The following is a 13,212-nucleotide window of genomic DNA, read 5'->3' as shown; positions in this document are numbered from 1 at the left end:
TGCTCGTGCGAATCGACGGCTGTCGGAGGCGTAGTACGCAGCATAGATATCGGGCCGCGAGAGATGTCATTGCTTTCGCGTGTGGTAGTGCCGGTATGAATATTTGGCAATCGAGTTATGGAACTCGAAGTCATATTTCTTGCCGCCAAGTTGCCAGACATGTGGCCATCTACGCTTTGCACCTTTTATGTGCGTTCATATGTCACGACAGAATTATTTCCATTTGGCGCTTTGAGTCAGCACTCCCATCTTCCATGACTCGGAAAGACGTTAGAGATGCTTCTCAACCTCGGAGGCTTGGTGGCAGAGGGTGTATCGGTAAGTCGACGCCAGACCCAAGACCGCCGACGGGAGAGTTGGAATGTACGTGCGCCAGGGGCCGGGAAAAAACGTGGTGGCGTCGCTAGCGTCGCCAATCGGAAACCTAGGAACCAAGCTGCACAGGAGACATGTACCGAAAACTGGTCTTGGCACACGTTCCCCCAACAAGGCCGAACATAAAATCCCATGTTCCGACTCTGCTTTTGTTTGCTGCCTTGAATATGGACTACCAACGATCATCCCCGCACGCTGCTCGGGCGCCACCACTCCACCCTCCGCCGACCGCCGAGCAGCGAACACTACCAACTCCCGCCTCCGCGCAACCACATCCATTCAGCTCCATTTCTCTGGCCCACCAGTCGTATTGTCCTTTTCCTCCACCGCGGCAGCATGATCACCAAGCTCTTCCGCAACAGCAATACCTCCCGGGACCGCCTGGGCCTAGCCTACCGCCAATCGTTTCGAGACCGCAAGAACCTGACGACAGCCTGCCGTACTTTCCACAGGCGAGGGCATTACAACACGACATGCGCGAAGGCGTAAGACATTATACACGCGACAACCACGTTCGGTCTGTCCATGCCACGCCAGCACCAGTGTACCCACCGCAGCGCCACCAACCGCCGCCCGGTCACTATGGGCCGCACCACGATCCGTACCCACCTTCACCGCAGCATGTGTATTACACGCAGAGCCGTGATTCAGCGTCGAGCGACCAATCCAACGCTCAGAAGAAGAGGTTTGCGCGCGCCGCTCATGTATGATGTCGAAACCCCAGCTCACTGAAAGCTTGCGATATGCTGATTCGATAAAGGCATGTGAGCAATGTCGCCAAAAAAAGCAAAAGTGTGACGAAGGCACTCCCTGTTCGTTCTGTGACGAAAAAAATGTGAAGTGTGAATATCGAGAAACATCACCAACGAAGTAAGACGTTGTCTCTTTCTTTGGAGCACGACTTCTGACTAATGCTCTGTACAGGACTGACAAGAACATGGAGAAAATATTCGAGCTCGTGCGAGACCAAACCGTGGAAATCCGTTGCATCAGAACATGGCTGATTGATGTCTTTCACCTACTAAAATTACAAGGAAACACCACATGGGTCACCAATGGGGGAACGCAACTCGGTGGATTCGTAGAGCGGGGATTATCCACTGACGGAGAGCTGGAAATTCAAATGTCTGGGATGGACTGCCACCAAACCGCGCCCCACAGGCTAATCTTGCTGTGGCCGAGTGTCAGATCTTTGCTCAGGGATGCCAACGTGGACGTCGGCGATAGCTACGTGATGGAGGCAGAGGATTGTGGCATTCTGCAATCTTGGAGTCGAGGTGAAGACAATCATGAAAACAATGGCACACAACCAGGTGGTTCGGCGAGTCCAGCCCCTAGAGACGACAAGCGTGGTCATCACAATACTAACAACCCGAGTCCGCCCCATAATTCGTGGGGTACAGGCTTTCAACACGCGCCTTCAAGCGACGCATCATGGTCAGAGCCACTTGGAAAAGGTGGACTCAGACCGGATGGCACTCTCGATCTGGACGTCATTGCCATCAACTCTCTCTATGACAGTTACATGAAGAATATGCACGTTATGCATCCATTTCTAGAAAAGCAACAGGTACGAGAGATATTCGACAGTTTCATCAGTCGATATGGTACCACGCAGACCACACTTCCCACCAACTTCGCTGTCGGAAACACCTCAGATCCAGAGCGGCCATTGAAGAGACAACGGTCGAACGGCTCGACGGCAACTGGAACCATGCATCAAGAAGAGAGAACAGGGCGACGAGAGCTTACTGAAAGATCTCCTACCGACGTTATCGTTTGGCTGATCCTTGCATTGGGCAAGATCTGTGCACATAAAGACGACCTCGCAGGAATCGTGCCGGACAGAGCCAGCCACGCAAACACGGCCTTGTTGCACAGTTTGACTGGCAACTCTGGGCTTACCAACATCTCACCCACGTCTGTCGCGATCAAGTCAAACGGAATGTCGCCCAGCACCCCTCCTGTAGCGCGTCCCATCCCGACAAGAGTGGAAGATTTGATGCAATCAGACATGCACAGCCGGCGACCATCAACCCACGGCGCACCTCCTTCATCCAAGCTTCGAAACCTAGACAAAGTACCAGGTTTGGCTTATTACGCAAAGGCGGCAGAGATCCTCGGCAATCAGGCTGACGGCAACGACTTGATTCATGCCCAAATGTTTCTGCTCGCCGGGCTGTACAAAGGCCAGCTAGCGCGTGTCAAAGAGAGCATGAGCTGGTATGTCATGGCTGGGCGGGCAATCCGGATGTTGCTGAACCGGTACAAGTTGTACAACGACCGCTACCGGGACTCTCACGGCGGCATTCGCAAGGTCCAGGAAAGCGGTCAGATGCGCATGAAGGACAGACGTTTGATTGTTCTAGCCTCGTGGACCTGCCTGCAGTTGGAAAGTGACATTCTAGCGGAAATGCGATTCCCCTCTAGCGGCATTGGAGCCCTCGAGAATAGACTGCTGATGCCAGACTACATGTCAGAGAATGAGGAGGAGGAGGAGAGCCACGCCAAAATCATGCCATACGACGACAGCACGCCTAGCAACTTCGACGCGAACCTCAGGCACTACCGGTCACAGATTATCCTTCACAGACTACTCAACCGCTTCCACATAGATATGCACAGCGACAAATGCTTGAACCTGCCGCTCAGCGAGGTCCGAGGTATGCTCAAGGCGCACGAAGATGTGCTAAAAGATTGGCGCTGCACTCTGGCTCCTGGACTGAAATGGGATGACAAAGATGCACCCGCAGTGGATATTCTTCCAGCTCAATTACGCGCAAAGTACTACGATGCGCGTTATTTTATCAACAGGCCTTTCTTGGACTACGCTCTCCACATCATGCCTCATGTGAAGGACGGGGGTACCATCGCGGACTGTGGGAAATACTGCAACGGCAATCCTCGCGACAAAGCCGAAGTTCACCTTTTCGAGGCAATCGGGCAGTTCTCGGAAGATGAAATATGGAATGCGTCCAAAAGATGTATCGACGCGGCCATGCAAAGCACTATTGCGTTTGACCGCGTGCCGCCACGCCTGATTGTTACTAATATCCATGGTACTGCTCACGCGTAAGTTTAACCATCTTCTGATTCTACTTATTCTTCACGAAGATTAAATCGTGCCCTAGGCAACTCGGCAACATGCTCGTCGTCTCTGCGGCATACCGCAACAAGTGGCTCAACTCCTTCATTGAGCCCGAGCAGTTGAAGAAACTCCTTCGACGCACCATCGTCTTTTGCCGCAAGATCGCGAAAATCTCGCTCACCTCCAAAGTCGACTGTATGATACTCGAGAGGATAGACCACATGATCTTCGGCCCGCTGGATGAGGAGTAGTGTCACGATGAACATCAGCCTCGTAGCGCTTCGACGTCGTTTGCGTACGGTGCGTGAGGCGCGCAATGGTGGGACGGGCTCACTGTCGTGTAAGCGGCCAAGCCTGAGCTTCCGAAGCCTGGCCTGCTTTCACCACGTTAGGCACGATTGATCTGTAGCCTTATGGCATGTGGCCGCTTCTGGTATCTAATAGGCTCATGAACTTTGATCGCTGTCTAGCTTGTCTGACAATCGGCCCGCATCCCGGTCTTTCATCAGCCGGGCAAGATTAAGCTAAGCAACGCAAGCATCCTGCGGATCGTTGCGCCGCACCCGGTTGATAACGCGGTATACTGATCGCTCCCCAGGAAGCAGGCCTTTAGCAGGAACGACCTACGATTCCTCCCTCTGACAACCAGGTCTCTGCGATGCGACTCCCCTACGTCCAATTTTGATCGTAACCCTGAGATGGCACGCTTGGGGGCTCTCGCGAACTATTTTTTACGGACATCTACCTGGCCGTGCGCAGACACAATACTCAATTCGAACGGCAGTACTTGCGCAAATCTGGCAGACCAGTCTAATGTGCCTTGGAACTTGACAGCACTTCTTCCCCAGGCGAGACGACGAAGAAACATGCTGACATGAGCAGTCGTCAAAATGCTCACCATACCGCCACATCAGCTTCTACTTTCGAGATTCCAGGCCGGCCTCGGGGGAAGATAGGAAAGGAGGTGGCGTCGCCAGCTGGACGTATCGTATTGCAAAAACTTTCAGTGGTCGTCAGGCTCGAGTATGGAATGCGGACGCGGATGAGATGGGAGCATGTCACCATGCTTTTCGTGACGGAGATCAGACCGAGCAGGCCTTATTCTTACAGTCGCTCTCTGGAGGGTAACATTTGTAAAATGGCGCGCGGCTCCAGATTGGTACGCCAGTCGAGTGAAAAGAGAACGCGTCCCCAAGGGTTTCATCGGACAGTACCGAGTCGCCAGGCGTTTTAGAAAATGATCGGAATACGACCGCCTTCCAATCGTCGTGAGTTCGATCGCACTTCGTAATGTCGTTCTGGAGTCCACTACAGCAGTGGTATGCCCGGCACAGAGTCTAACCTGATCATTAGCGAAGTTGCTTTGATCCTTGTCGCTGACAAAGGGAAGTAGTGTATTCTCAATACAATCCACACAAGCCAAACAATCTCCTTCCAATGGTAGAATGGTAAGGACGTCCTGTGAGCTTCCCAATGGCACGGTGACGCGTCTCCTGTGTAGCGTATCTCCTGTGTATAGCCAGCTTCGTCCTTGTTGAAAACTGCCATCGAATCTGGGGTGTGGCTGGGGATTTGCAGAATGTGAAGTCCTAGATCCACGCGTTTGTACCGCAGACGTTCGTTGTGAGCTGCAAATCTGGCTACGCAAAGAGAATTTGAACTTCTCTGGCGGGCGCCGAGGAACGACAGGTTGTAGCCAAAAAAGACGATGCTGGCATCGATATAAGCGAAAGGTTCCGTGCCGCCGACGCGATCGACGTGCAGGTGGTGGAAAATACCACTCGGTGACGCTCCTTTCTCACATTCAAGGTCAAGCTCTTCTCAATGAATGTCTTGAGCTTCATAGCCGAGGCGTCGTTTGCATGACTCTGCCCGCCACGGTCAGAGTCTATTCCGACACTATCGCAGTCGCCGCGTATTGTTTGGTGTGTACGAAGGGCCATTCGAGGTAGAGATCATTCTAGATGATAAAGTCTGTGCTGCTGGTCGGCCGTTCGATCTTGAAAGACGGAGCTGTGGAGTGGCGTAAAGCAACGCTATGCCCTAGTTGCGACCGAAACACACACCCTCGTGGAGGTTAGCACACTGAAGTAAGGAGCAAGCTTGCCAGGAGATCGCAAACTGTACATCGTTTTACTGCCCTCGGAAAACGCCACTGGTGAGCAGGCTGTAGTTTCAAAGTCACTCGGAAACAGGTGAACACAAGAGCACGTTTCCATCATTTCCACTTTACAACCGTCCGATTGTTCGCCAGCCGCGCTGGAACGCGACTTTCTGTCTTACTGTGCGCCATGCGATGACCGATTCCGGTCTTGCGCTGCTGTCACGTGACTCCTTTGACGACGGAAAACGGCGAGATCACATGACGTCACAACGTGCAGCACTCAGACCGAATCAAAGTGGATTTAATTACCTCGAGTGACTCCCCTCATATGGTCAGTTGATGGTCGCTTGTGACTTTCACCTAGACCCTGCCCTAAGCGCAAGTTATGGGAGCCTCTAATGCTGCGTCGTATTCTATACAAGATCTGAGGATAGAGGATTAAAAGGAGCTGTGGTCATCGTAGTAAGGCGCCTCAGAGAGCAGAGACTGGAAATGAAATCAACATTATAGAAGGAGCTTGGCTCATTCTAGAGACAAAGTTTTTTTCTTTCTGGACCTACCCTCTTGTACTTCTTAGCTTCGTCTCAATATCCCCAAACGTCGCTTCCTCTGTAGGACTGATCAATGCTGTATCTTACGCGTGGAATGTGGTTCAGTCACCACTGGTAAGTAACGACGTGCCGCTAGTTTGGCTGAAGGTGCAAATACCCCTTCCCGCTTCGGACCCCGCTAGAGAATGGTACTTACTGTCGTGATCCCATAGCCGTGTTATAACAATCAATTTGTGCGGCACAGAGTGTCTTGTTCTTTACGCAATTACAGGTATCGTTAATAGCGCGAGCGCTTGGGCTTTCAATGGCTGCAATCACTAGTTCCGCGAAGCTCGACCGACTGAAACAGACAACTGACGACACAAAGGCACAACTACTCAAGAATGCGGAGCAGCTTGCCAATCAAGGGCCAAAGCTTCAAGAGCTATCTAGAAGCAGCGGAAATCTTGTTGACAGCGCTGGCGGTTTTCGAGGCCGTGCTACTCGTGTCAAACATGAAATGTTCTGGAGGTACATAAGGTGGTGGGCTTGCATCCTAGGCCTCCTTACAATCGCAATCCTAGCGTTGGTCGCCATACGTAAGCTACAATCCTCCGTCGTTGGAGCGTCAAACACTCAGAAGAACGTGCAGTGATAGTGCGATCTCACAATGATCGCGGGGAATGAAACCAGAGAGCCCGCAGACCTACAGTGAGACCTAAGCACTCAGAACATCGCACAAGATACAAGGCAGGCAGAAGGCGAAAGTGTACGTACAGGCGCGAGAGTGGATAGAGGGCAGACATCTCGGATCGGTATAACAATCTCGTATCTTTAGCATCGACTACGAAGGGGACAAATGGTTGTTAATCCATCGTACTTCCAAGAGGCTTGTAAGGTGTCTCATGTGCGGATCGTCTCGAGGCCCCTTCCTGGTAGTGTTAGATATGCTCGTGCAAGACGACGTCGGAGATGATGATTCAACATCAGCCGCAATGGCTGGGTTGTGAGACTGTTCAAGGTGTATTAACAGGAATTCCCGGGTCTTTCAGTGTCTCCACGACTATACGTCCAACGCGGGTTTTATGTTCATGCGTAACAACCGTTCGAAGTGGCTTGCTATCCTGGGCCGACCACTCCGGCTCATTCAGAGGTCGAGTACTGCTAACAAGGCAAAATGGTCCATATCGGCTGTCTGAACCGACTCCTTCGTCGTATTCTGTCCATTGTACTTTTCATGTTGCCCGCCTCCCCTACAGCTGCGATTCTGGTTTGCAGCTGCGCATGGCTGGCCTGAGCGGGTGCCGCGCCGTACGTCCCCGCGCTGAATGATGTTCCCTGATAATGTACAAGGCCGCGGATCGTGGCCGATATTGCCTGCAGCGATGTCATCGTGCGAGAGACGTTGCGTGAAAATTCCCAGTCGCTCGGTCGCTGTGGACCCTTTGTGTTGCCTGTTACTCTGTGTCCCAGGAACGAGCACTTCGAATGTGTCAAACTTTAGATCAGTGCAAGCGAACAAACATGCACTCGTAGTTTACATACTGCGATTACAGCCCAAATTACTCATTTCGTTTCACTGGATACGTCATGACACCTGACATCCTCGAACAAGCAGCCAACGGAAATTCCGGGTGTTGGACGGGCCGTCGCGCATATGCTTGTTCTCACCTCATCTGCCTTTGCTCGTCCTCAGCGAGCATCCCTCAAAGTCCTAGGACAACCCCCGACAAAACCAGAACGACATGCAGTAATTCGCGATGCCGTAATTGACGATGGCACGTCGGTCTGTAGTGCAGGAATCAAGTTTTACAATGTCAAGTGCTAAACATTACACCGCATCCCGCGACCGGACTCCAGCTCTTCATTGGCCAGGTCTTATAAGAGTCGGACTGTCTCGTCAACAAGATCTGACAGCCCGTAAGAATGAGCGACAGCACCCTGCCGCTGTGACTCGATAGAGATGGCTGTCTCCGTGCAAGCCCGAAAGGCAAAATGCTACATTGGTTCTCTTGCGGTCCTGCTTGGACTTGAGCAACCTATGATCCATGACGCCATTTTCTCTAGTGTCGGCATTCACGAGGCGCGAAGACGCCCAAAAGGTTTCCCTTACCGATCTGAAAACTGCGTTTGGAGAAACTGTACGCCATTTGCCACTAGCCGAACGCTTTCCCTCGTATTCTGACAAAGGCACGAGGTTCGAGCTACACAGCAAGGGATATTGTTGCCAGACGTATGTACTACCAATCAAGTAATCATCGCTCGGGATAATGGTTGTATGCCTGCTAACAAGAACAGCATATTCTTCACCACACACAAAGCTCGACCGTGCTTTGAGGCCTACAGTATGTATTTCGCTCATATCGTGACGACTATCCTTCTCGGTTTAGTGCGCGAGCAGACACATACGATGTGCCTGTCCTCGATGTCTGTCTCGCATCCAATGCTTTGAGCTGGAGATTTTAGATATTCTCGACGCGCCAGTGCTGAGAATCTATCCTGTGCTTTTCACGTATGGCGAACTCCACTATGGTGAAGGTGACGGTTCCGAGGACTTCCTTATTATCGGCACCGGGGTGTCTTTGCCAGAAAATAAAAGGAAGGGAAAACCGAGCAAGCGCCACAACCAAGAAAGAAGTAAAGAGATCCTCGGTCGTATATCACGCGATCGCTTCGAGTACGAGCGGTTTCACTAGCTAGACGGCTGAACACAGACGTGGAACACGCTTTGACGATCTTGCTGCTAATCGGCAAGATGCGGCAGCGTGCTTGTCTCGAATCGACCTGGACAGTGTCTATCTATTTATTCTTGGCACAGTAGGACGGCGCAGACGATGTGACTGCCGAAGCGGCCATGGCGGCCTGGGCAAACAGTTTGGGGGTGTATCACTGCAGGATGGACGCGTGGAGCATAAAGCGGTTGGATGGGAATATCAATATGTGATCTCTTGACTGCTGATGCTCCCACTAGAGTTTGGCACGATAAAGAACACTATGGGATGTTGGACAATTGATGGTACAACACACTACTGGAACAAGATGGTTGTGCTGTCTTCGCGATTGCCCGCTGGCCTTCCCAAAGACATATGTCGAGCCAGTAGTCGCGCCTTCGCTTTGAGATGGCAACACGTTTCTGAAATATATATATGCAGGATTGAGGAGAGATGAGTCCAGGTATACACAAATCTATGCAAGCGAGCTGCCACGTACTATCTTAGATGGCTGTCTTTTGTGAACTCGATACGAGCTCCTTTTCAGCACGGAAGCTAAGAGGTTACTGCGGGGTCGATCGTGGAAAAGGAGGGGGAAGGCAAGTGGCTATATTCCATAGCCACACTGGCATGAAAAGGCCTTCATCGGACAACATGTACACTAATTTGATGACTGTCAACTCTCTGCTCACCGACCAGCTATTGACGCTCTTCTAATCCTCCTGTCGCTCTTCGGGCCAACGTGCGCGATTCCAAGCCTTTAGCACCACCTATATGGATTATGGGAGTTGCGAAGCTTCCCACCATAGACGAGCCAGACGACGTAGCCAGCTTGTTCTCCCTAGGAAGTGTCTCCAGCGAAGAAGACATGAGATATCGGAATTGACAGGCCATCATAAGAGTGGTACTAAAGGATCGTCAGGGAAAATCGTAGGAGAGCTGTCGAGACGCTATAGCCAGCAGGACGCTGTTTGCCCTACTCAAGGACTACTTCAGGATGGCGGTCACGTGTCTGTCGGAACCCCAAAGCTCCGCCTTCAAGATCCCTTGAGCACCCTCTTACCCTTGTGGACACACCAAAAGCACTCGCCGGGTATTATTACGGAACCTGAACCAAGCGGAGCGTTTCGAGCCGATTGGGATCGTTTCGAAAACGTGGCGCCACTCGACACTGGAAGCGCAGGTGTGGGCGTAGACGAACGATAGCACGTTGCCTACTAACAAATGGGCAGGTTCCGTAGCGCCTCGGCCGCGTACTCAGCAGCGCAAAAAAGTCCTATTGCCTTCGTTAAGCCCAACATACATACCTTTCGAGACCGAATACCGATTGTTGAGGACGGTGCAAGAAATTCTGGAAAGGTCATGCTACTCTTTCGCAAAGACAACTCCAGCGAGCGTACTCAAGATAAAGAGATGGGACTGCGCTAAGCACGTGGGGCTCAATGTCTGGTGTGTAATGTTAAGAAACCTGCAGTTCTCAAGAGCGAACATGCCGACTTCTGAGAGATCTATCGATGATCTACTGGATTCTATGGCCGGGCTACGCGACGTAGCTACGTACAGGGAGACAACATCGGCGAGTACGCTGCTTGCACTGCTTACCGACGCAGAAAGCTTTGCAACGCTGCTTGGAGATAACGCTGCCGCTGCTGGCATTGCAAAACATCGGAGTGTGCTACAGAGTGCTGTAGATCAAATCACGTTTAACAGTGAAGTTCTGAGTTCCCGAACCACGACAATAATACAAGACCAAGAAAGAGAGATAGAAAAGCTGAAGGCCCGCCAAGTCGCAGCAATACACGAGATGCTCGAGGAGGACAGAAGGTTTCGCAAATCAGCCGTGACAAGCCTCGAGGTCAGCATGGACGTGAGCCGGTCAGATAAGCGAGGAAGGGACAAAGCAATGGATGGGAGCGATGTTGTTTCGGACAGCACAAGTGAAAGCGAAACATAGGATGAGTCTTCACGTGATCGAGCTATATGCTTGCAGGGATCATATGTCCTTTACAAATCTCGCGAAACGAATAAGTCGCCTTTCCGCAGGCGTATATTTACCAAAGGAAGCTCTTCCACAGCCTGTAACGAGCGATGACGGTACGGAAAGACGGTTTCGGCCAGAGCGAGGCCAACGAAGCAACGTAGGACCCCGTATATGAGTTGAAGGTGGAGCTGCTAGCTAAGTCGAAGATACGTTCACCCGATAGATATACGGATAACCAGTGCCTACGCCCAGCGCTTGTCAAAGCGTAGTGTTCGAAGTGAACGCTGCTCTAGCGTTTACACTTCTGACATGGGAGTGCGCTGACCTGTGCGATAACGTCCTGCAAGTTCTCGATCGTGGTCGTGTTCTTCTCTAACGTTGCCTCCTGCTGAACGACATGGTGTTCGAATGCAGCTTTTAGAATCTCAGGAAGCACACGCACTGCGTTGATAAAAGACTCGTCTTGCAAATATTCTCGCGCATTCATGGCGATGTTACGGGACACATGGTCGCGCAAATCGGCCGCAATGTGTGCCTCATACTTGTATATCAGGCGGCACACTACCTCCAGACCCTCTTGGTAGCCGCTGTCAAGGAGCTGCTCGAATTTGCCTTCGGCGAGCCACTTGAGATCCAGTGCTTGATAATGGCTCGCGAAGATGTAGACGAAGACGTTCGCCTGGAGCCTAGCGATGTTCGAGGAGACCCTGGACTCGCTTCGGATAGCCTCGTCGTTTCTACGGCTAAAGCCATCAAAGTTGTAGCGGGTCACCATCACTTGGTCGTTTTCGCGCACTTCCCAAGTGTGTCGAAGAAGCTCAGACTGCGGAGACGAAGCTGGGGTACAGCATCGCGATACGTAATTCCAATGACTTTCACTCGGCGTCGGTCCAGTGCCTAGCTCTTCGACCCCAAGGTCCGACTGTGGGGTAGTGGGAGTACAACAAAGAAGTTCTGCCGCTGAGGGTTCGTCCTGGTAGATGACTCCAGTACTGGTATCATCGTAGCTTCCCTCGTACCAGTAGTGGAGCGCACGCCAGAGTGTCCACGAATCGCCGACGGCGATCTCGATGTTCTGCGCAAATCGTTCCTACAAGACTCCGTAAGTTCTTCAGCAATAACCATCTTCTCATCGCACGCTTACCAACTGGTTTATCTGCTGACCCAGAATTGGTGATCTTCGATGAATGACGGCCTTGTGCACCCGGAACGACCGGTCTTGACATGTGAGCGTCAAGTCAGAAAGATCGCCACTCTGGAGTAGCGATTCGAGGTTTTGGAGGGCTCTCCGACCGCCCCTGTCGACATCTCCCGTCGCATGGGAGTGCTCGAGCTGGGTCACGCGTGGTCTGCGAGTGTTCGGAAGTGCGAGCGGCATCTAGTTATGCAATACACTATAAATGCAGATGAAGAAGAAGAGAATTCAAACTTGGGGTGTCTGACGCAGCGGAAGCTTTTTAAGCATGTCGGGATCGACGCTTAGCCCATTCCAGGAGGTGAGGACGAGGCATTCAATGGATGGCAACAGACTTGCAGTGTAAAGCGCTAACAGCTTGGGATGTGTGGGTCGACGTAAGCTGCCCGGGGTGGCAGCCATAGACCCGAATCGTCGACGCGACTCGTGTCTTTGGTTTGTTGAAACTGTCTAAGTCATTCCCGATCACAAGTTGTATGCTAGTTTCACAGAAGAAGGCGCAATGCGGCTCATCAACACTAAGAGAAGTAAAATATATATCACAAACCGTGTGCGAGAAGCTCCTAACGCCATATAGTCTATATGCTAGAGCAGTACTCGCCAGCATCGACCCTGGGCGTTCTGCGTAGTGAGAACTAGTCCATCTGGGTGTCCCAAAGAACAGCTAATCAATTGCCGAGCAAATCAAACCGTAGTTCTACTGCGAGCCGGTGGTCGCCACCGACTTAACCGAACCCACCCGCAGCGCAATACGTCCGTCCCGTCACCAGATAAACCCCGTGGCCGTCTCGAAATGCTTTCATTGGAGTCACATGAGTCGAAGCTGTGCGCTCCTGTCCTGTCAATGCCCCTAGAGCCCGGGATGAGATCCGTATTACTCTACATTGCACCGTGCGGTCACGCGAGTGTGTAGCGTACGGGGATTCTATTTGCCTAAAGACATACACGATGCTATGAGTCGCTAGCGAGCGCATCGTGCGCTGCATTGTTAAGCCAGGCGATGGAGATGCAGAAGGGCTGTTCTGACCTCCCCAACCCTCGTCAATGTATCGTGTGCTATGCATCTACCGGCGAACGCTCAAGGGGTGCGGATAGGATGACCAAGGCTTTTCGGCGTAGTATATACAACCTAAACCCTCATCCCGAAGTTCGATCGCATCTGCACACATTTACGAGTCGAAGACATTAAGACGTTCTCTTGTGGAGGCAGCTTAGCCACCTGAGCAGT

General features: G+C 51.9%; 2 protein-coding genes across 2 annotated transcripts; one reads left to right on the top strand and one right to left on the bottom strand.

Moving 5' to 3' along the window:
- Positions 1 to 848: 848 nt before the first annotated feature.
- LTR77_011147 (uncharacterized protein) lies at positions 849 to 3,714 on the top strand (the record flags this gene model as incomplete). Its single annotated transcript, XM_064808359.1, has 3 exons — positions 849 to 1,060; positions 1,300 to 3,447; positions 3,507 to 3,714. The coding sequence occupies 3 exons, from the start codon at positions 849 to 851 to the stop codon at positions 3,712 to 3,714; spliced, it is 2,568 nt and encodes an 855-aa protein (XP_064653449.1).
- A 7,364-nt stretch (positions 3,715 to 11,078) lies between these two features.
- Positions 11,079 to 12,167, bottom strand: LTR77_011146 (uncharacterized protein; the record flags this gene model as incomplete). Its single annotated transcript, XM_064808358.1, has 2 exons — positions 11,079 to 11,879; positions 11,934 to 12,167. 2 exons carry the CDS (start codon positions 12,165 to 12,167, stop codon positions 11,079 to 11,081), a joined length of 1,035 nt encoding a protein of 344 aa, XP_064653448.1.
- Positions 12,168 to 13,212: the final 1,045 nt, after the last annotated feature.

This window comes from Saxophila tyrrhenica (genome assembly GCF_035928015.1).
Source record: "Saxophila tyrrhenica strain CCFEE 5935 chromosome Unknown scaffold_33, whole genome shotgun sequence".
In the NCBI taxonomy this organism is placed as follows: Eukaryota; Fungi; Ascomycota; class Dothideomycetes; order Mycosphaerellales; family Extremaceae; genus Saxophila; species Saxophila tyrrhenica.
This window is presented reverse-complemented; position numbering and strand designations above follow the sequence as displayed.